The sequence below is a fragment of the Ascaphus truei genome, chromosome 5 (genome assembly GCF_040206685.1).
Source record: "Ascaphus truei isolate aAscTru1 chromosome 5, aAscTru1.hap1, whole genome shotgun sequence".
Lineage (NCBI taxonomy): Eukaryota > Metazoa > Chordata > Amphibia > Anura > Ascaphidae > Ascaphus > Ascaphus truei.
Genome location: NC_134487.1, coordinates 239,174,159 through 239,189,158, shown reverse-complemented (window position 1 = coordinate 239,189,158; position 15,000 = coordinate 239,174,159). Strand labels below are relative to the sequence as shown.

Sequence of the window (15,000 nt, the reverse complement as noted above, 5' to 3'; positions counted from 1 at the left end):
CATCTGCGCACCCAGAATCCTCTGGGGCTGCGGTATTGCCAGACGGGCAAGCGCCGACTTCCTGTGGACAGAAGGTAAAGGGGGGGGGTCAGCAGGTAGAGGACCAGGACAATAAGTCACGTGAAACAAATAGGTGTAGTCACGAAAATTGCATGAAAATTAGTGTTTTAGTACAATATATTTGCACTGATCATTCTACTTGAATACGGCGATAATCCCCATTTTTAGCATTACAAACACTTCTGATTCTGCACCAATTTCCTGGCATTATTAAATAGCCCCACAATGTCTGTTTATACCTGGCAGGTCGTCCTGTGGTCCCAAGGTTTGGGGAGAAGCTGGGACAGTTTTGTCTGATGTTGCTGAAGGAAGCGCTGACACTGAGGATAGAGGTGAGAATATATTATGTAAACGCACCAATGTCCGTGTGAGTGCAGCCCATGTATGTTCCATGTATGTTCTATGTAAAGGAGCAACGGTCTCCATTAAGTCTCTGTGTATGTTCCGTGTAAAGGTGCCCATTAATGATCCGTGTATATTTTTTGTAAAGGCGAAATGGTCTGCATTAATGTTACGTGTATATTCAGTGTAAAGGTGCAATGGTCCTCATTAATGTTCCGTGTAAAGGCGCAATGGTCTGCATTAATGCCACGTGTATTTGTAATAAGTCAAATGTGTAGTAAATAAAAAATAAACATGGAACCCGCACAGTATCTTTAATTTAAACAGAATAATGCTACAATCTGCAAAAAAATCTCTCATACCCAGGAGCAGATTATTGAGCTGCAGAACAAATGACCACATGCGGCAGAATATCTGAGCAGGAATTGATTCCTAACAAATCCCCCTGTACCCAGAGCTGTGAAAATGCTCCAGTTTGCAAAAAGTTTTTTTTTTTTTTTTTTTACTGCGAAATGATATTTACTATATACTCTCCATTTAATATGTTTAGTATGAATCTGAGGGAAATGCGCCAATGTTCTTCACATCCTGCATAAAGATCACCTACATGTTGGCGTTGAATTTGGTCACTTATGAGATTTGCGGCCTAAATTTATTATGTTTTATACATTTTCCAAGCAGCCGCAAATGTACAGAAATGTTGCACTGACCTCTGTCTGTAACTATAAATAACAGATACACTGGTAATACTCTTGAATTGCAGTCACCCTCCCCCTGGGTTGCCCTCATGGTGAACCCCCCACCACCACTCCTTGCTCCATAGGGTTGCCAGGTGTCCAGTATTGAACCGGACTGTCCTGTATTTGGACACTCTGTCCGATAAAGAAATTACAGGTAATACTGGACATGTATGTGTTCGGTATTATCTCTCTGGACATAGTGATCTGACCGGCTTGAGGGGGCCATGGGATTTCCCCGAGCAGGGCTTTTGCTAGGAGGCTGGGCAGCTTCCTCCATCCTGATTGGCTGCATTACCCAGCAGCAACCAATCAGGAGGTGGTGTCAGGAGCCTGGGGGTGGGGCCAAGGAAAGGAGAAAACAGCATGACACAGAGCGGTTAAGGGTGTGTGTGTGTGTGTGTGTTTCTCTTGAGTGCGTCGCACCTTTCACCATTGTGTCCAGTATTTTTGGAGAAGCCACCGGGCAGCCCTATATTCCCCATCCTCCTCTCCCTGACCCATCCCCCCACCCCTCTGATGACCTCCACCCCCATAGTCTTCCCCCTATTTCCCCCTGTACCACCCTCTCGCCTGCCTCAACTACCACCCTCTCGCCTCTCTCCTACTTCTCCGTCTCTCACCTCGTTCCAGTCCAGTGCTGGGTTGCTACAGGCTCGCAGTAGCGCATCTTCTATCTCTTCCTGCGTCACGTTTTTGGCCATCGTGGGTTTAACCAGGGAGGTAACAGATAGACAAGTGTCACAGGCCACTTCAGAGGCCAGCACTGGGATTACAGGCAAATCTGCAGGGGGTGACAGAGCAGGGAATTAGTGTTTTACCCAATTATAAACCAGTGTAAAGCAGCATGTCTCTGTATAATGATTTATATCCCAGTATATATCGGTGTTGTCCAGTATAAGACCAAAATAAAGCAACATGGCCCAGAATAATGCTTCACCGCCCAGAGTACAGCAGTGTGGCCTAGTACTGTATAAACAAGTATAAATCTCAATATCCCCTTATATAGTTTCATAGTCCAGTATTAATCAGTGTGGTCCAGTATAAACCAATATAAAGGACATGGTCCCAGTATAAAGCAGTATATAGCTTAATTGCGCAGCATAAAGTACATGGGCCCTATAGATAGTAAGCTCTCACGACCAGGGCCTTCATTTCTTCTTTGTGCTCGTTTGTCCTTATATGTATGCAACGGTGTTTGTAATATACATGACGCCATTGTACCGCGCCGTGGAATAGGTTGGTGCTACAGAAGTAAACAATAATAATAAAACCTTAAAGCACTGGGTAGCCCAGAATACACCAATATAAAGTACACTGGGGCAGTATAATGCAGTGTGGCTCTTGTGAGTTCTCACCTGCCCCGCAGTTCTCCCCTGAGGAGCACATGAACAGCAGCCCACACACCAACTGCGGACCCAGTTTGCCCAGTATAGTGTCCAGTATAATGACTGTGTATTTCTCAATCAAGCACTGGCAGACGCCGGCAATCTTCCCGGGCAAGAAGAGGCACAGCTTGGAGGCCGCTTTTGCAATGGCATCCTGAGGAAAACAGAGGAGGGGGTCAATGTGTTGTCCATTCTATGGCACTCCCACTTCAGGGACCAGCAGCAATGTAACGTAGGGCTATGTCCACAATGCTACTTTGTGCATGTTAAAGGGTCAGTGCTTCCTCCCCCTCATTCTGTTTCTTGTTTCTCTGGTAAGGACAAGGTGGGATAAGGGTAAAGATAACACTTGAGATTGACTATAACTCCTCCGTTCACGTTGTTAAACTTTACTTTGTGCCCAGGACATACTTGAAATTGAGAGGTAATTCTCAATCTATTTTTTCCTGGTAACATACTTTTATAAATTAATAAATTCAGAGGCCCCAAAGAAATGCAATTTATAATTAATTTCCAGATGAACCAACCGGCAAATCTTTGCTTTTAGCACGGTTAGACTACTTTACAAAAGGGTGTTATTAAGCTGGCTGCGTGTGATTGTGATGAGGGGGAGGGTCACCTTTGGTATGGTCGATTCAACACGTCTGATGAAGGAGCGACACATCCAGCAGAGAGGTAGTGGGATCGGCAAGTCTCCCCTTGTGCCCTGTAACACCAAACAGAGAAACCAAAGACAGTGTGCGCTGCCAGTGAATGAATATACAAACACAAAAAGAAAAAAGAAACCTCATGAAAAGCACTCAGACATGTAATACAAAATAATGATCATTTATTAGATCAATGAAAATAAAAAACACTCAAAAAATAGTTTTTGCGCATATGAAAAATAATAAACAAGAAACTGACTGAAACCCTGACGGCTGGACTCCAAAAATAAGGACAAATAAGAGGGGGACTAGCAAATAAAATACAGAAATGGAGGGGAAAATGCCAAAAAAATCCCTTAATCTATGAAACCACCATGGGGACAAATGTACCCATAGTGATTAATAACCGGCCCGGACATCACAAAAATAGAGATATGGCAGAACCGTTAACTCAAACCTGTGTACAAAAAAGTGTTGTGAAAACCCACCAGGACATATATCAGCATGCACAGATGAACATAATCATGCCACAATCATAACACTGAACCATGCCTAATCACATATATCAAGCACTGATACAGACCCCTATTTAACTTAAAGCTACACACACATACTCACAGGGTGGGTATTCATTGGAAGGGAGGGGTCACACCTGTGCAGTTCATCCTGGGCTTGCTTGTCCTCCACATGCGGGCAGCCGGGCGGGAGGGTCGGGCAGCCGGGCGGGTGGGTCGGGCAGCCGGGGGGTGGGGACTGAAAGCCGGGCGGTGGGGACTGAAAGCCGGGCGGTGGGGACTGAAAGCCGGGCGGTGCGGACTGAAAGCCGGGCGGTGGGGACTGAAAGCCGGGCGGGAGATGCGGGGGGTGCCTGGAAGCTGTGCGGGGGGGGCCTGGAAGCCGGACGAGAGGTGTGGGGGGCCTGGAAGCCGGGCGGGAGGTGCGGGGGGGGGCCTGGAAGCCGGGCGGGAGGTGCGGGGGGGGGCCTGGAAGTCGGGCAGGAGGAGCGGGGCGGGGCGGCTACCACGGCTGCGGCTACCACGGCTGCCTCCTCAGCTCCTTGAGGCTGCGTGAGCGTCATGTTGGCATGGCAATGCGGCGCGGCCATTGCAGTTGCAGGAGGCAAATAATAATGCCTGTAGAAGCGCGGGCTCATAGCGCGAGTAGGGAAAATTGCATGCGCTGCCATGAGGTCGCCACAGGGTCAAATCCAGTCGCCCAGGGCGTGCGGGCAACCGGATTTGTCGAACACTGTGTGTGTGTGTGTGTGTGTGTGTGTGTGTGTGTGTGTGTGTGTGTGTGTGTGTGTGTGTGTGTGTGTGTATATATATATATATATATATATATATATATATATATATATATATATATATATGTAGAGGTATCAGTACCGTGTTAGCCGAGCTTCAATAATCCAAAAATAAATAGATGATACCGTTCTGTGGCTAACGAAATGCTTTTATTTGTGCGAGCTTTCGAGATACACTGATCTCTTCTTCCGGCGATGTTACAATGAATGAAGCAAAAGGTATACTTAAAAACAGTGTCTCTTGGAATGTTATCTGTGCTGTTCCTTCCCCCGGTGTGGATGTGTTTTATGGCTAGAGGTGTTAAATGGTTACTGAAAGCAAGTGAAGAAAGAGTGTGTATGTGTATCAGTGTGAATAAAAATGAATGGAGAGCCCACAGTATATACAGTGCTTTACACAAGGTGTGTGTGGAGTGGGAGTGGATATAAATGGTGTGGGTGGGTGTGGAAATGTGAGAGTTTGTAGCACAACTAAAAGTGTGTGTGGATACTTAGTGGTCCCTATTGGTGTATAGGGATGGAAAAATAAGGAGTATTAGTATGTGTGAGAGACAGCTGTGTGTGCATACATATAGCACAGTATGTACAGACATGGCCTTTGGCGCTTATGGGACGAGAGTTCACTACTGTCAGTAATGACTCATAAAATTTCGATCTCTGTTTAGGCCACTGCTAAGTGTCCCGAACAGTTGCATAAATTTGTATTCATGCAACCGTCTCTCTTTCGGGGTTTTAAGATTACATATATATATATAAAATATAGACAGATGGCACACACGTAAAATAGGAAATGGGTGCTTGTCCCATACAAATGATGCATAGATAGGTTCCTTACCGAGTAAATCCAGAATCCCAAGATCACAAGGCAAGAAGGAGACAGCACACTCAGAAGGTACAGAAAAGCGTGTATTCAGTAGAAAAAGGCACATAAACCCGACGTTTCGGTCCTTGACACAGGACCTTTCTCAAGGTCACAGAGACAGTGACTAAATGCATTGAATTTATTCTGACCCATAACTACTTCACATTTGGAAATGACACATACCTCCAGACAACCGGGACCGCTATGGGTACTCGGATGGCGTCACAGTATGCCAATCTGTTCTGCGCAAAAGTGGAAAGTGACTTTCTGTCCACCTGTCACTTGAAACCCCTTACATACCTTCGCTACATCGATGACATCCACTTTCCACCCGACCATCAACCTCAAACTCACCCATTCCCCGGATGAAGTACATTTTCTAGACACCACCATTACTATAAAGAACAACCAACTACAGACTTCTGTATACCGCAAACCTACAGACAGAGCCAGCTATTTGAGGGACAACAGCTTCCACCCGACACACACCAAACATGCAACCAACCATCTACAGTCAAGCCATACGATACAACCGGATATGCTCCGACACAGCAGACAGAGACCAGCGGATTAAAGCCTTCAGATCAGACTTTATAAACCGTGGATATAACCACAGAATTGTAGACCAGCAAATTCACAAAGCCACCAGAATACCAAGAAGTGATCTCCTTGAATACAAACAGAAGGAGACAAGCGACAGGGTTCCTTTGGTGGTCACATATAACCCACACCTAGGAGCCCTACGCAAGATCGCCAGGAAACTACAACCCATCCTCCAGGACGATACAAGACTGCAACAGGTCTTCCCTGAAGCACCCTTATTATCATACAGACAACCCCATAATCTCAAGAATATTATGGTGAGGAGTAAAGTATTCAGCAGTACAACTGAATGCGGGACAAAACCATGCCAGGACCCAAGATGCAAAACCTGCGCAATGCTCTACACAGCGGACACAATACAAATACCACACAAGAATCGGGAATACAAAATCAGAGGAGGGTTCACCTGTTCCTCCAGCAATGTCGTGTACCTCATCATGTGCATGAAATGCCCAGGGGGCTGCTACTACATAGGTGAGACAGGACAGGGGCTAAACAAGAGAATGAACCTGCATCGCCACAGCATCACACGCGGAACAAGAGACAGTCCTGTTGGCGAACATTTCTCTGACTCTGGCCATAAGATGAACGATCTGAGGGTTGCCATACTCAAAGGTAATCTTAAAACCCCGAAAGAGAGACGGTTGCATGAATACAAATTTATGCAACTGTTCGGGACACTTAGCAGTGGCCTAAACAGAGATCGAAATTTTATGAGTCATTACTGACACTAGCGAACTCTCTTCCCATGAGCGCTAAAGGCCATGTCTGTACATACTGTGCTATATGTATGCACACACAGCTGTCTCTCACACATACTAATACTCCTTATTTTTCCATCCATATACACCAATAGGGACCACATAGTATCCACACACACTTTTAGTTGTGCTACAAACTCTCACATTTCCACACCCACCCACACCATTTATATCCCTCTCACTCCACACACACCTTGTGTAGAGCACTGTTTATACTGTGGGCTCTCCATTCATTTTTATTCACACTGATACACATACACACTCTTTCTTCACTTGCTTTCAGTTACCCTTTGACACCTCTAGCCATAAAACACATCCACACCGGGGGAAGGACAAGCACAGATAACATTCCAAGAGACACTGTTTTTAAGTAATCCTTGCTTCATTCATTGTAACATCGCCGGAAGAAGAGATCAGTGTATCTCGAAAGCTCGCACAAATAAAAGCATTTCGTTAGCCACAGAACGGTATCATCTATTTATTTTTGGATTATTGAAGCTCGGCTAACACGGTACTGATACCTCTACATGTATATATATATATATATATATATATATATGTATATATATATATATATATATATATATATATATATCTATCCAGTGTTCGACAAACCTATACATTTGCTCGCCCCGGGCGAGTGGATTTAACCCCCGGCGAGTAAATATTGGCCCAAGCAGCACACGTTTGGTACTAGGTGGCGAGTAGATTTTTTGGTGATTTGTCAACCACTGTATATATCTATATCTATATATATTATCCACAGCACTGTATGCACTTCTAGTGGTATATACTGTACACATAAGTGCAGCATACATACACGCACACACAGAGGAGATTCCAGATTCGAAGGAGGCGCAATAATGTGTAATTTACTGTAAGCAAAGATCCTTTTATCAATAAAATATGGATTTATGTGTATATACCTGCTCCTGGGTTGTGCTTGAATGGAGATTGTATAAATTCTCTTGGACAAAGGGTAGGAGTTTCTCCAGGATCTGATTGGTCAGCAGCTCCGGGTTCCCGGGCTCTGATTGGTCAGCGTGGCACAGGCTCAGTGAGGAGCAGATAGCGTCAGGTTTCTGTAAATAGTAATGCGGGGATCCACACATTTATGGAGAAAATTACTCCCCTGCAGAGCTTGTAATCTAATGCAGATACAATGCAGGGATAGGAGCACCAGACATACAGGAGAAGGGAAATTCTAACCTGCAGAACTTACAATCTAATTACTTTACAATGCAGACCATGCTTATAAGACAGATATTTATTTATCCGTTTACACTTTTTCCAATCATCCATTACATTTTTACACACATGCACAAACAGAGAAGGCGAGTGTGCGATTTTATATATAGTGTAGTGGTTGGTATCACTCTGGTATTGCCCCTCCCCATCATGTGATGTAGGATGACTGTGCTGAAGGGATTGCCACTCCCTTGCAGGTCTTGTGACCAGTGATGTCATTGGAGATAGAAGGGTATATATAGCTTCACCCCAGCGGCAGATTTGAAAATCCGTCACCCCATGGTACTTGGCTGTTGTGGCCGCCTCCTTGCTGTCGCCCCCTCCTCCCAGATCGCAGCGTGAAATGACGCCGTAGACAACACCAACGAGACGTCGTACATCGTTGCATTGCCATGGTAATGAGACGTCATGACATAATTTGACGTTGCGATGCTGCGTTGCCATAGCAACGAGACGCCATGTGTCGTCACGTTGGTGATGTCTGCGGTGTCATTTGATGCTGCAGTCCAGAAGGAAGAGGGAGGAAGTTAAGGACGCGGCTGCAACAGCTAAATGACTTTCTATCAGGCCCGAGAGCGTGGCAAAAGTATATGGGGGCGGACATTTTTGCCGCCCCAAAATTTTTACACCATAGGTCCAGGCCTAATGGGAAATCCGCCACTGCTCCACCCAATGTTCTAGAAGCTGGTTCCTCAGAGGTCTGGCAAAGGGCCTCACCGTGAGTATTGTAACTAGGTTTAAGTGTATAGATATGTATTTTAAGAGTGTCCTGTCCCTGTTTATTGTTTTCAGTTAAGGAACGTGGCCTACTGTATATTGTTAGCACCTATAGTAATGGTTCAAGATTGTTCTCATTCCAGAAGAGGAGTGAGCAAATGCTTAGTAGGAGTTCTCAGAGTAGTAACTCCAGAGCATAATAGGACCACTGGCAGGTCCTTGGAAAACCTCCTGATCCAATATGCAAGGACAAAGTATGCAGGACACAATAAGGTGATACTGATCCCACAAAGCAGTGTGTATTCGCAGCAGGTGCCCATTTTTGATGGGGTATTATTGATGCTATGCAGGAGATTGTCAATCTAACTATTACTAAGGGAGACAAGCAATCGTAACTCCCCAGTGTAGGAGTGAGTGCTACCAGAGGAAGAAGCAAGGAGCACCCATATTGTTTGCCACCAGGTAATATCTGTCTGCAGTGAAGTCTGTCTTTTATATGGCGAGCATTATAAACAGATGTGACTAAAGCTCTTGATTGTACTATAAAAGTGCCTGGCCCCCATCCTTATTCTATCTGCATATCCACGCCCAGCCTGCACGGACCCAGCACCCTGAAAAGGTATGAGAGACTGAGCACAGCAATGTATATATATATATATGTATTTACATTTGTGTATAATATATATATATATATATATATATATATATATATATATATATATATATATATATCCAACTCGATGTAACTCCTTTAGAGCTGGGCAAGGAGAATTACAGTAGTAACAGTAGTATTCCTGGCCTGAAGAGCTTGCTCTCTAATTGTCCCCTTTTGCCTCCAGATGACCCCCTCAGGAGGCTGACACTCACTATTTGGTTTTCCAGAAGGGTAATCAGGACCCCTTGGTACTGTTCTACCAGCAGGTGACACGGTGTGACCAGGCTGGAGACAGGGAGGTAGCTGCACTCCTTGTTGAGGAACTGTTTGATGGCATCCTACAGAGAGAATTATATACAGGTTAATGATATACACGCTTACAGTCTAATATTGTTAATAGAGTATGAAAGGATCAGTACCTCCAAATACTCAGATGGGAATGCCTCTTTCAAGACTGTCTAATTTTTTTGCTAGCGTCATATGACACGAAACGCGCAACAGGTCGCCGTTCTGACGTGACTGTGTCTAAACCAAGGGCACAATACATAGTAACAACCGCTCCGTTTGGCTGATAGACCGACTGATTACTGGTTGTTGGAAACTTTACTCTTAGAGCCTCTGGCTACATTATAGATACTGTTGAATACCGCAGCTCACTGAACAGTTAGTTATGGTCTCGCCAGATCAGAAGAGATATTAGACAGAATAGAGCTTGTGTATATATCTCACTAACGTCACAGCAGCCTCATTCAGAGTCCTCTATACTGTCGACCTGCACACTGCTATGGTCTCTTGTAACAGCTTCTATACTGACCTAATATTTTTCTGCAGCACATGCTGGACTCTGCCCTCTGTGAACTTCACTGGGAAAAATACAGACTCAATATATACTGCCTTAATAACAGATTACTACATCAGCTGTTTATTTGAGATATTTGGCTCTGTTCTATCCTGCATGAGATTACATTTACTAGTCTGCTCATATCTTTCCTGATTGAACTATATATCAGCAGTCTACTTATTTTAAATACTGTATAACTACTCTCTATAGATATATCTATATATATCTATATATATATATATATATATATATATATATATATATATATCTCCCGTTCTACTTGATACAATATATACCCTATTTCCTCGATTCTAAGACACACCCTTGATTTAATTTAAAAAAAAATTTTGGGGAAAAAAACCCACTATATTAAATGTGCAGAATTTTGTTTATTAGCTAGCAGACAATAGTATACATTTATCTACACTAGAGAAAGACAGACACAGAATGGGGAGAGAGAGAAAGTATATCGGATGAGCGTAGAGAGGATGGATGGGAGGGAAGGGGGAGGGAGAGAATGGAGGAAGGGGGAAGGGAGGGAAGGGGGAAGGGAGAGAATGGGGGCAAGGAGAGTGGAGGGAAGGGGGGAGGGAGAGAATGGAGGGACACAGACACAAACATACACAGACACACAGCTCCCTCTGCACCTTCTGCAGTTCACACGGAGGGGGGTGGTCACACACAGAGAGATACACACACACACAGACACAATACAGAGACACACACACCTACAGACACACAGACACAGACAGACACACACACACACACAGACAGAAACACACACACACACACAGACACACACAGACACACACACACACAGACACACAGACACGCACACACAGAGACACCGAGAGACACACACGCAGAGACATAGAGACACACACACTTCTACCACCCCGCTGGACAGCTGATAGTCGCACGCGGGGGCTGGGAGGAATGGGAGATGCATCCGGCGGCACTTCTGTAGCTGCACCGCCCAGGTGATTGTCCCACGGGGGGGGGCAGACAGCTGTCAGTCACGCTGGGTGGCCAATGGGAGACACAGCCAGCACTTCAACCAGCTACCAATGACACCAGCTTTAGGTATGCGCCCCCTAGTTTTTTTCTTTTTTAAAACATCGATTCTAAGACGCATCCCAATTTCACACGTGTAAATGGGAAAAAAGGTGCATCTTAGAATCGAGGACTACGGTATATACATATACACTTCCGCATCAGAGGACAGAGACCCCGGTTACCCTACACTGTTCATAATTGAGTGTAGCTTTATTTAGGAAAAAATGGGAAAAAGGCAGCGCACTGCCAAAAAAGCAGGAGGAGGCTCACAAGTAAAATAGAGAAATTTATTCCATAATGGGATCAAACATAGCTCCTTGGTAGCACCGAAAGCACCACACCAATGCGTTTCGGGCCGTGTGCCCTTTATCAAGGTGCCTTACACCGCCTCCTGCTTTTTTGGCAGTGCGCTGCTTTTTCCCATTTTGCCCTGGTCATCTTGTCTGGTGGATCAGCACGCCACCTGGAAGAATCACAAAGACCGCACTGAAAAGCCAAACGGTGAGTTACCCCTGAGGGCATATACACAGTGTTCGACAAACCTATACATTTGCTCGCCCCGGGCGAGTGGATTTAACCCCCGGGCGAGTAAATATTGGACCAAGAAGCTTTTTTGTGTGGCGAGTAGATTTTTTGGTGATTTGTCAACCACTATATATATATATATATATATATATATATATATATATATATATATATATATATATGAGCCTGTGAGCACTAGGTACTAGTCCCTGTCCCCTGCAAGGGATGCTGCATAAATACCTTAGACAGTGCAGAGGTCGAGGCGGAGATATATACATTCATAAAAGGATTTATCTGTTTTTGATGCGCCGGCTACCTATTTTCTTGTAGCTTTATTTAGATCTACTTGTGGGCTTGATCCACTATACTAGGAGTGGGCTTTATCCACAACATTAGTGGTCATAACCGTCAGCCAATATTGTCCATACAGTTTTGGGGTTTATACGACATTGTACACAATATCCAAAACACTTTTTCACCTTAGCCCTTGTTTTATGTACACAGTTTTTATTTAGTTTGCTTCACTGTATATATTCATTCACCGTAAAGTTCATGTTCTACAATTTGACTTAATTTTAACGTTGTCTATGAAAAGTAAAATGTTATATTCTTACCACTAATTCTTCATTCATCTGAGTGCAATATACAGAGACTTTCCCTTTTTGTGACCATCTCTCAAACGTATCGTGTCTGTGCACCTTTTGTATACTGTACTTCACTCCCAAATACCTGCTCAGCAAGGAGCATTCTGTTACTTAAGTCTAATTTGTTTTCTCCTAAATGAAAGCACTCAGCCAGGTGAAGCTCTCCTTGTTATTTGTAACACCTCTCCTGTTACTGTTACTGTCCTTGTTACCTGAATGGGTGCTTCCTTCACAATGTTCAGTAGGTTTGTCACAATCTGCTTACACTCCATGCACAGGTTGTCCTGCGAGTGACATAGAGAAAGAAGGGTGAGTGTGTGCAGAGCCGCCAACAGGATTCATGGGGCCCAGGACAAATAAAAGGAGCAGGGCCCCCCACCCCCCCAACCCATAGCGCACCTACCACGAAAAAATATTTTTTAGCGAGCAACTTTTACTTAACTGTTTTCTTCTTATTGTAATACAGAAAAAAACATTATAATGCAATCTTTTATTTTTATATTTTCAACAAAAGACAGATGACTGCCTGCCTGCCTGCCTGGGTGGGTGAGTGACTGGGTGGGTGAGCGAGCGAGTGACTAGGTGGATGAGTGGGTGAGTGAGTGACTGGGTGGGTGAGTGACTGGGTATGACGGAGTGACTGGGTGGGTGACGGAGTGGGTGGGTGACGGAGTGGGTGGGTGGGTGACGGGGTGGGTGGGTGACTGGGCTCTGTTTGACTGGGTGGGTGGGTGACTGAGTGACTGGGAGGGTAGGTGGGTGGGTGATGGAGTGACTTGGAGGGTAGGTGGGTGGGTGACTGGGCTTTGACTGACTGGGTGGGTGGGTGGGTGAGTGAGTGACTGGGTGGGTGACGGAGTGGGTGGGTGACAGGGCTCTGTTTGACTGGGTGGGTGGGTTACTGAGTGACTGGGAGGGTAGGTGGGTGGGTGACTGGGCTTTGACTGACTGGGTGGGTGGGTGACTGGGTGGGTGACGGAGTGACTGGGAGGGTAGGTGGGTGGGTGACTGGGCTTTGACTGACTGGGTGGGAGACTGGGTTAGTGACTGGGTGGGTGACAGGGTGAGTGACTGGGTGGGTGACGGAGTGACCTTTTGGGTGTGTGGCTGACTGAGTGACTGGGTAGGTGACTGACCTTGACCCACTTTTGGCGCAACTTTTCTCTCTTTTGTATTATTGACCGGGTGGGTGCTTCTTCCTGCCCCGCCAGACGCTTCCCCCCCTGCCCCTTATATCCTCGCGACTCCTGCCCGGGGCGGGAGGTAGGCTCTGGGGGCACAAGAGGTGGGCGGCTTTGGTAGGCTCGAGGGGGGGGGGGCGCGGGAGATGGGCGGGTGGGGGGAGGGGGGTGTAGGAGGTGGGCAGCTTGGGGGGGGGCCCGAGACTGCGGATGCCATGGCTGGAGGCGGACACGCGGGTGTTACGGTAACTTATGACAAGGTTATAATATACACACCAAAAATATAACTGGGTTGAATTGAACATGGCTTAGATATGATAAATTAGAGTTTATTCCTTAAAGAGGGTGAACACACAAGATATACAAATAACATGCAAAATATAGACACTTACTTAGGTTTGGAATGGGGATGATGAAGTAATCGGGTAACAGAATTAGCAATTCATCAGCAATCACGAAGATACACGAAGCACACGAATAACACGACTAACAACTGAGGATAGGCTGGACACTGGTTTATATGCAATCTCCAGGCTATACCTTATTATTGAGTGCAGGCCATTGGAGAACAATTACCTGCACCCAATCTCTCCTTGTCACCTCACCTGAGGGGCACCATAATACCTGCCCACTGGGTGGATATTATTCTAATCAGGGGGCTTAATTTCTCAGTCCCCCTCCCACAAGCCTGGCGTCTTCAAGTCTAGCTTGGCCAGGATGCCTTTTGTTCCCAAGTGTAAATTACAGCACTTAGTATCAAGTATCCATGTCCTGCATTCCATTGTGCTCGCATACACAAGCAGGGTGGGGTAGTCTTTGATCAAGAGTTTATGATAGACCATTTGGTCTGCTATCCTGGACATTACCATACCAGATGGGCTCTGAGTTTTTATCCCAGACCCAAAATACAATTCATAGTTTAATATCTACACATATCAAAATAATCAGATCTGTTGGGTCCAGTGGGCCGATACTTGCCAATCCCTCATGCCGGAGGGGGTTCTACATAGTGGCCAAGTTTCAGCTCCCTGTGACCCCCAGAACCGGAGATACACCAATGCAGGTTAAAACACTTTTTAAATACAGGATTCTTCCCTTTAAAAATGAATCTCTGCTTTTCACTCTTTCCCCATTGAAATCAATGGGTTCCGCCGCCATAGACTTTCAATGGGGAAACTCCGCCATTGCAGTCTATGGGACTTCTCCGCCATAGCCTTTCAATGGGGAAACACCGCCATTGACGGCTATGGGAAAATCACCAATCTTTACATTTGTCCATACTCAGTCTGGTTGTTTGGAGAGGGCTGGAAATGGTCATGCATTCATGCCGGAACCGTGGCTACATGCGACCCAAATCCCAGCCCTCTGGTCCTCGCAGAACCGGAGATATGGACTTACCCTTTTTACTGTTTCAGACTTAGCCGTTT

General features: G+C 45.5%; 1 protein-coding gene across 2 annotated transcripts in view; it reads right to left on the bottom strand.

Moving 5' to 3' along the window:
• The window catches only part of SFTPB (surfactant protein B), a 25,068-nt gene that overhangs the window by 964 nt on the left and 9,104 nt on the right, over nucleotides 1-15,000 (bottom strand). Inside the window, exons 3-10 of one of the 2 annotated variants that reach the window (XM_075601823.1) lie at nucleotides 12,605-12,676; nucleotides 9,539-9,664; nucleotides 7,633-7,788; nucleotides 3,147-3,233; nucleotides 2,498-2,681; nucleotides 1,763-1,923; nucleotides 300-380; nucleotides 1-61 (exon numbers count right to left, since the gene is read on the bottom strand). The exon at nucleotides 1-61 is cut by the window's left edge and continues 47 nt beyond it. In XM_075601823.1, the coding sequence (XP_075457938.1) occupies nucleotides 1-61; nucleotides 300-380; nucleotides 1,763-1,923; nucleotides 2,498-2,681; nucleotides 3,147-3,233; nucleotides 7,633-7,788; nucleotides 9,539-9,664; nucleotides 12,605-12,676 (928 nt within the window). The remainder of the gene's footprint in view (nucleotides 62-299; nucleotides 381-1,762; nucleotides 1,924-2,497; nucleotides 2,682-3,146; nucleotides 3,234-7,632; nucleotides 7,789-9,538; nucleotides 9,665-12,604; nucleotides 12,677-15,000) is intronic. The other variant, XM_075601825.1, reaches the window with a different exon arrangement.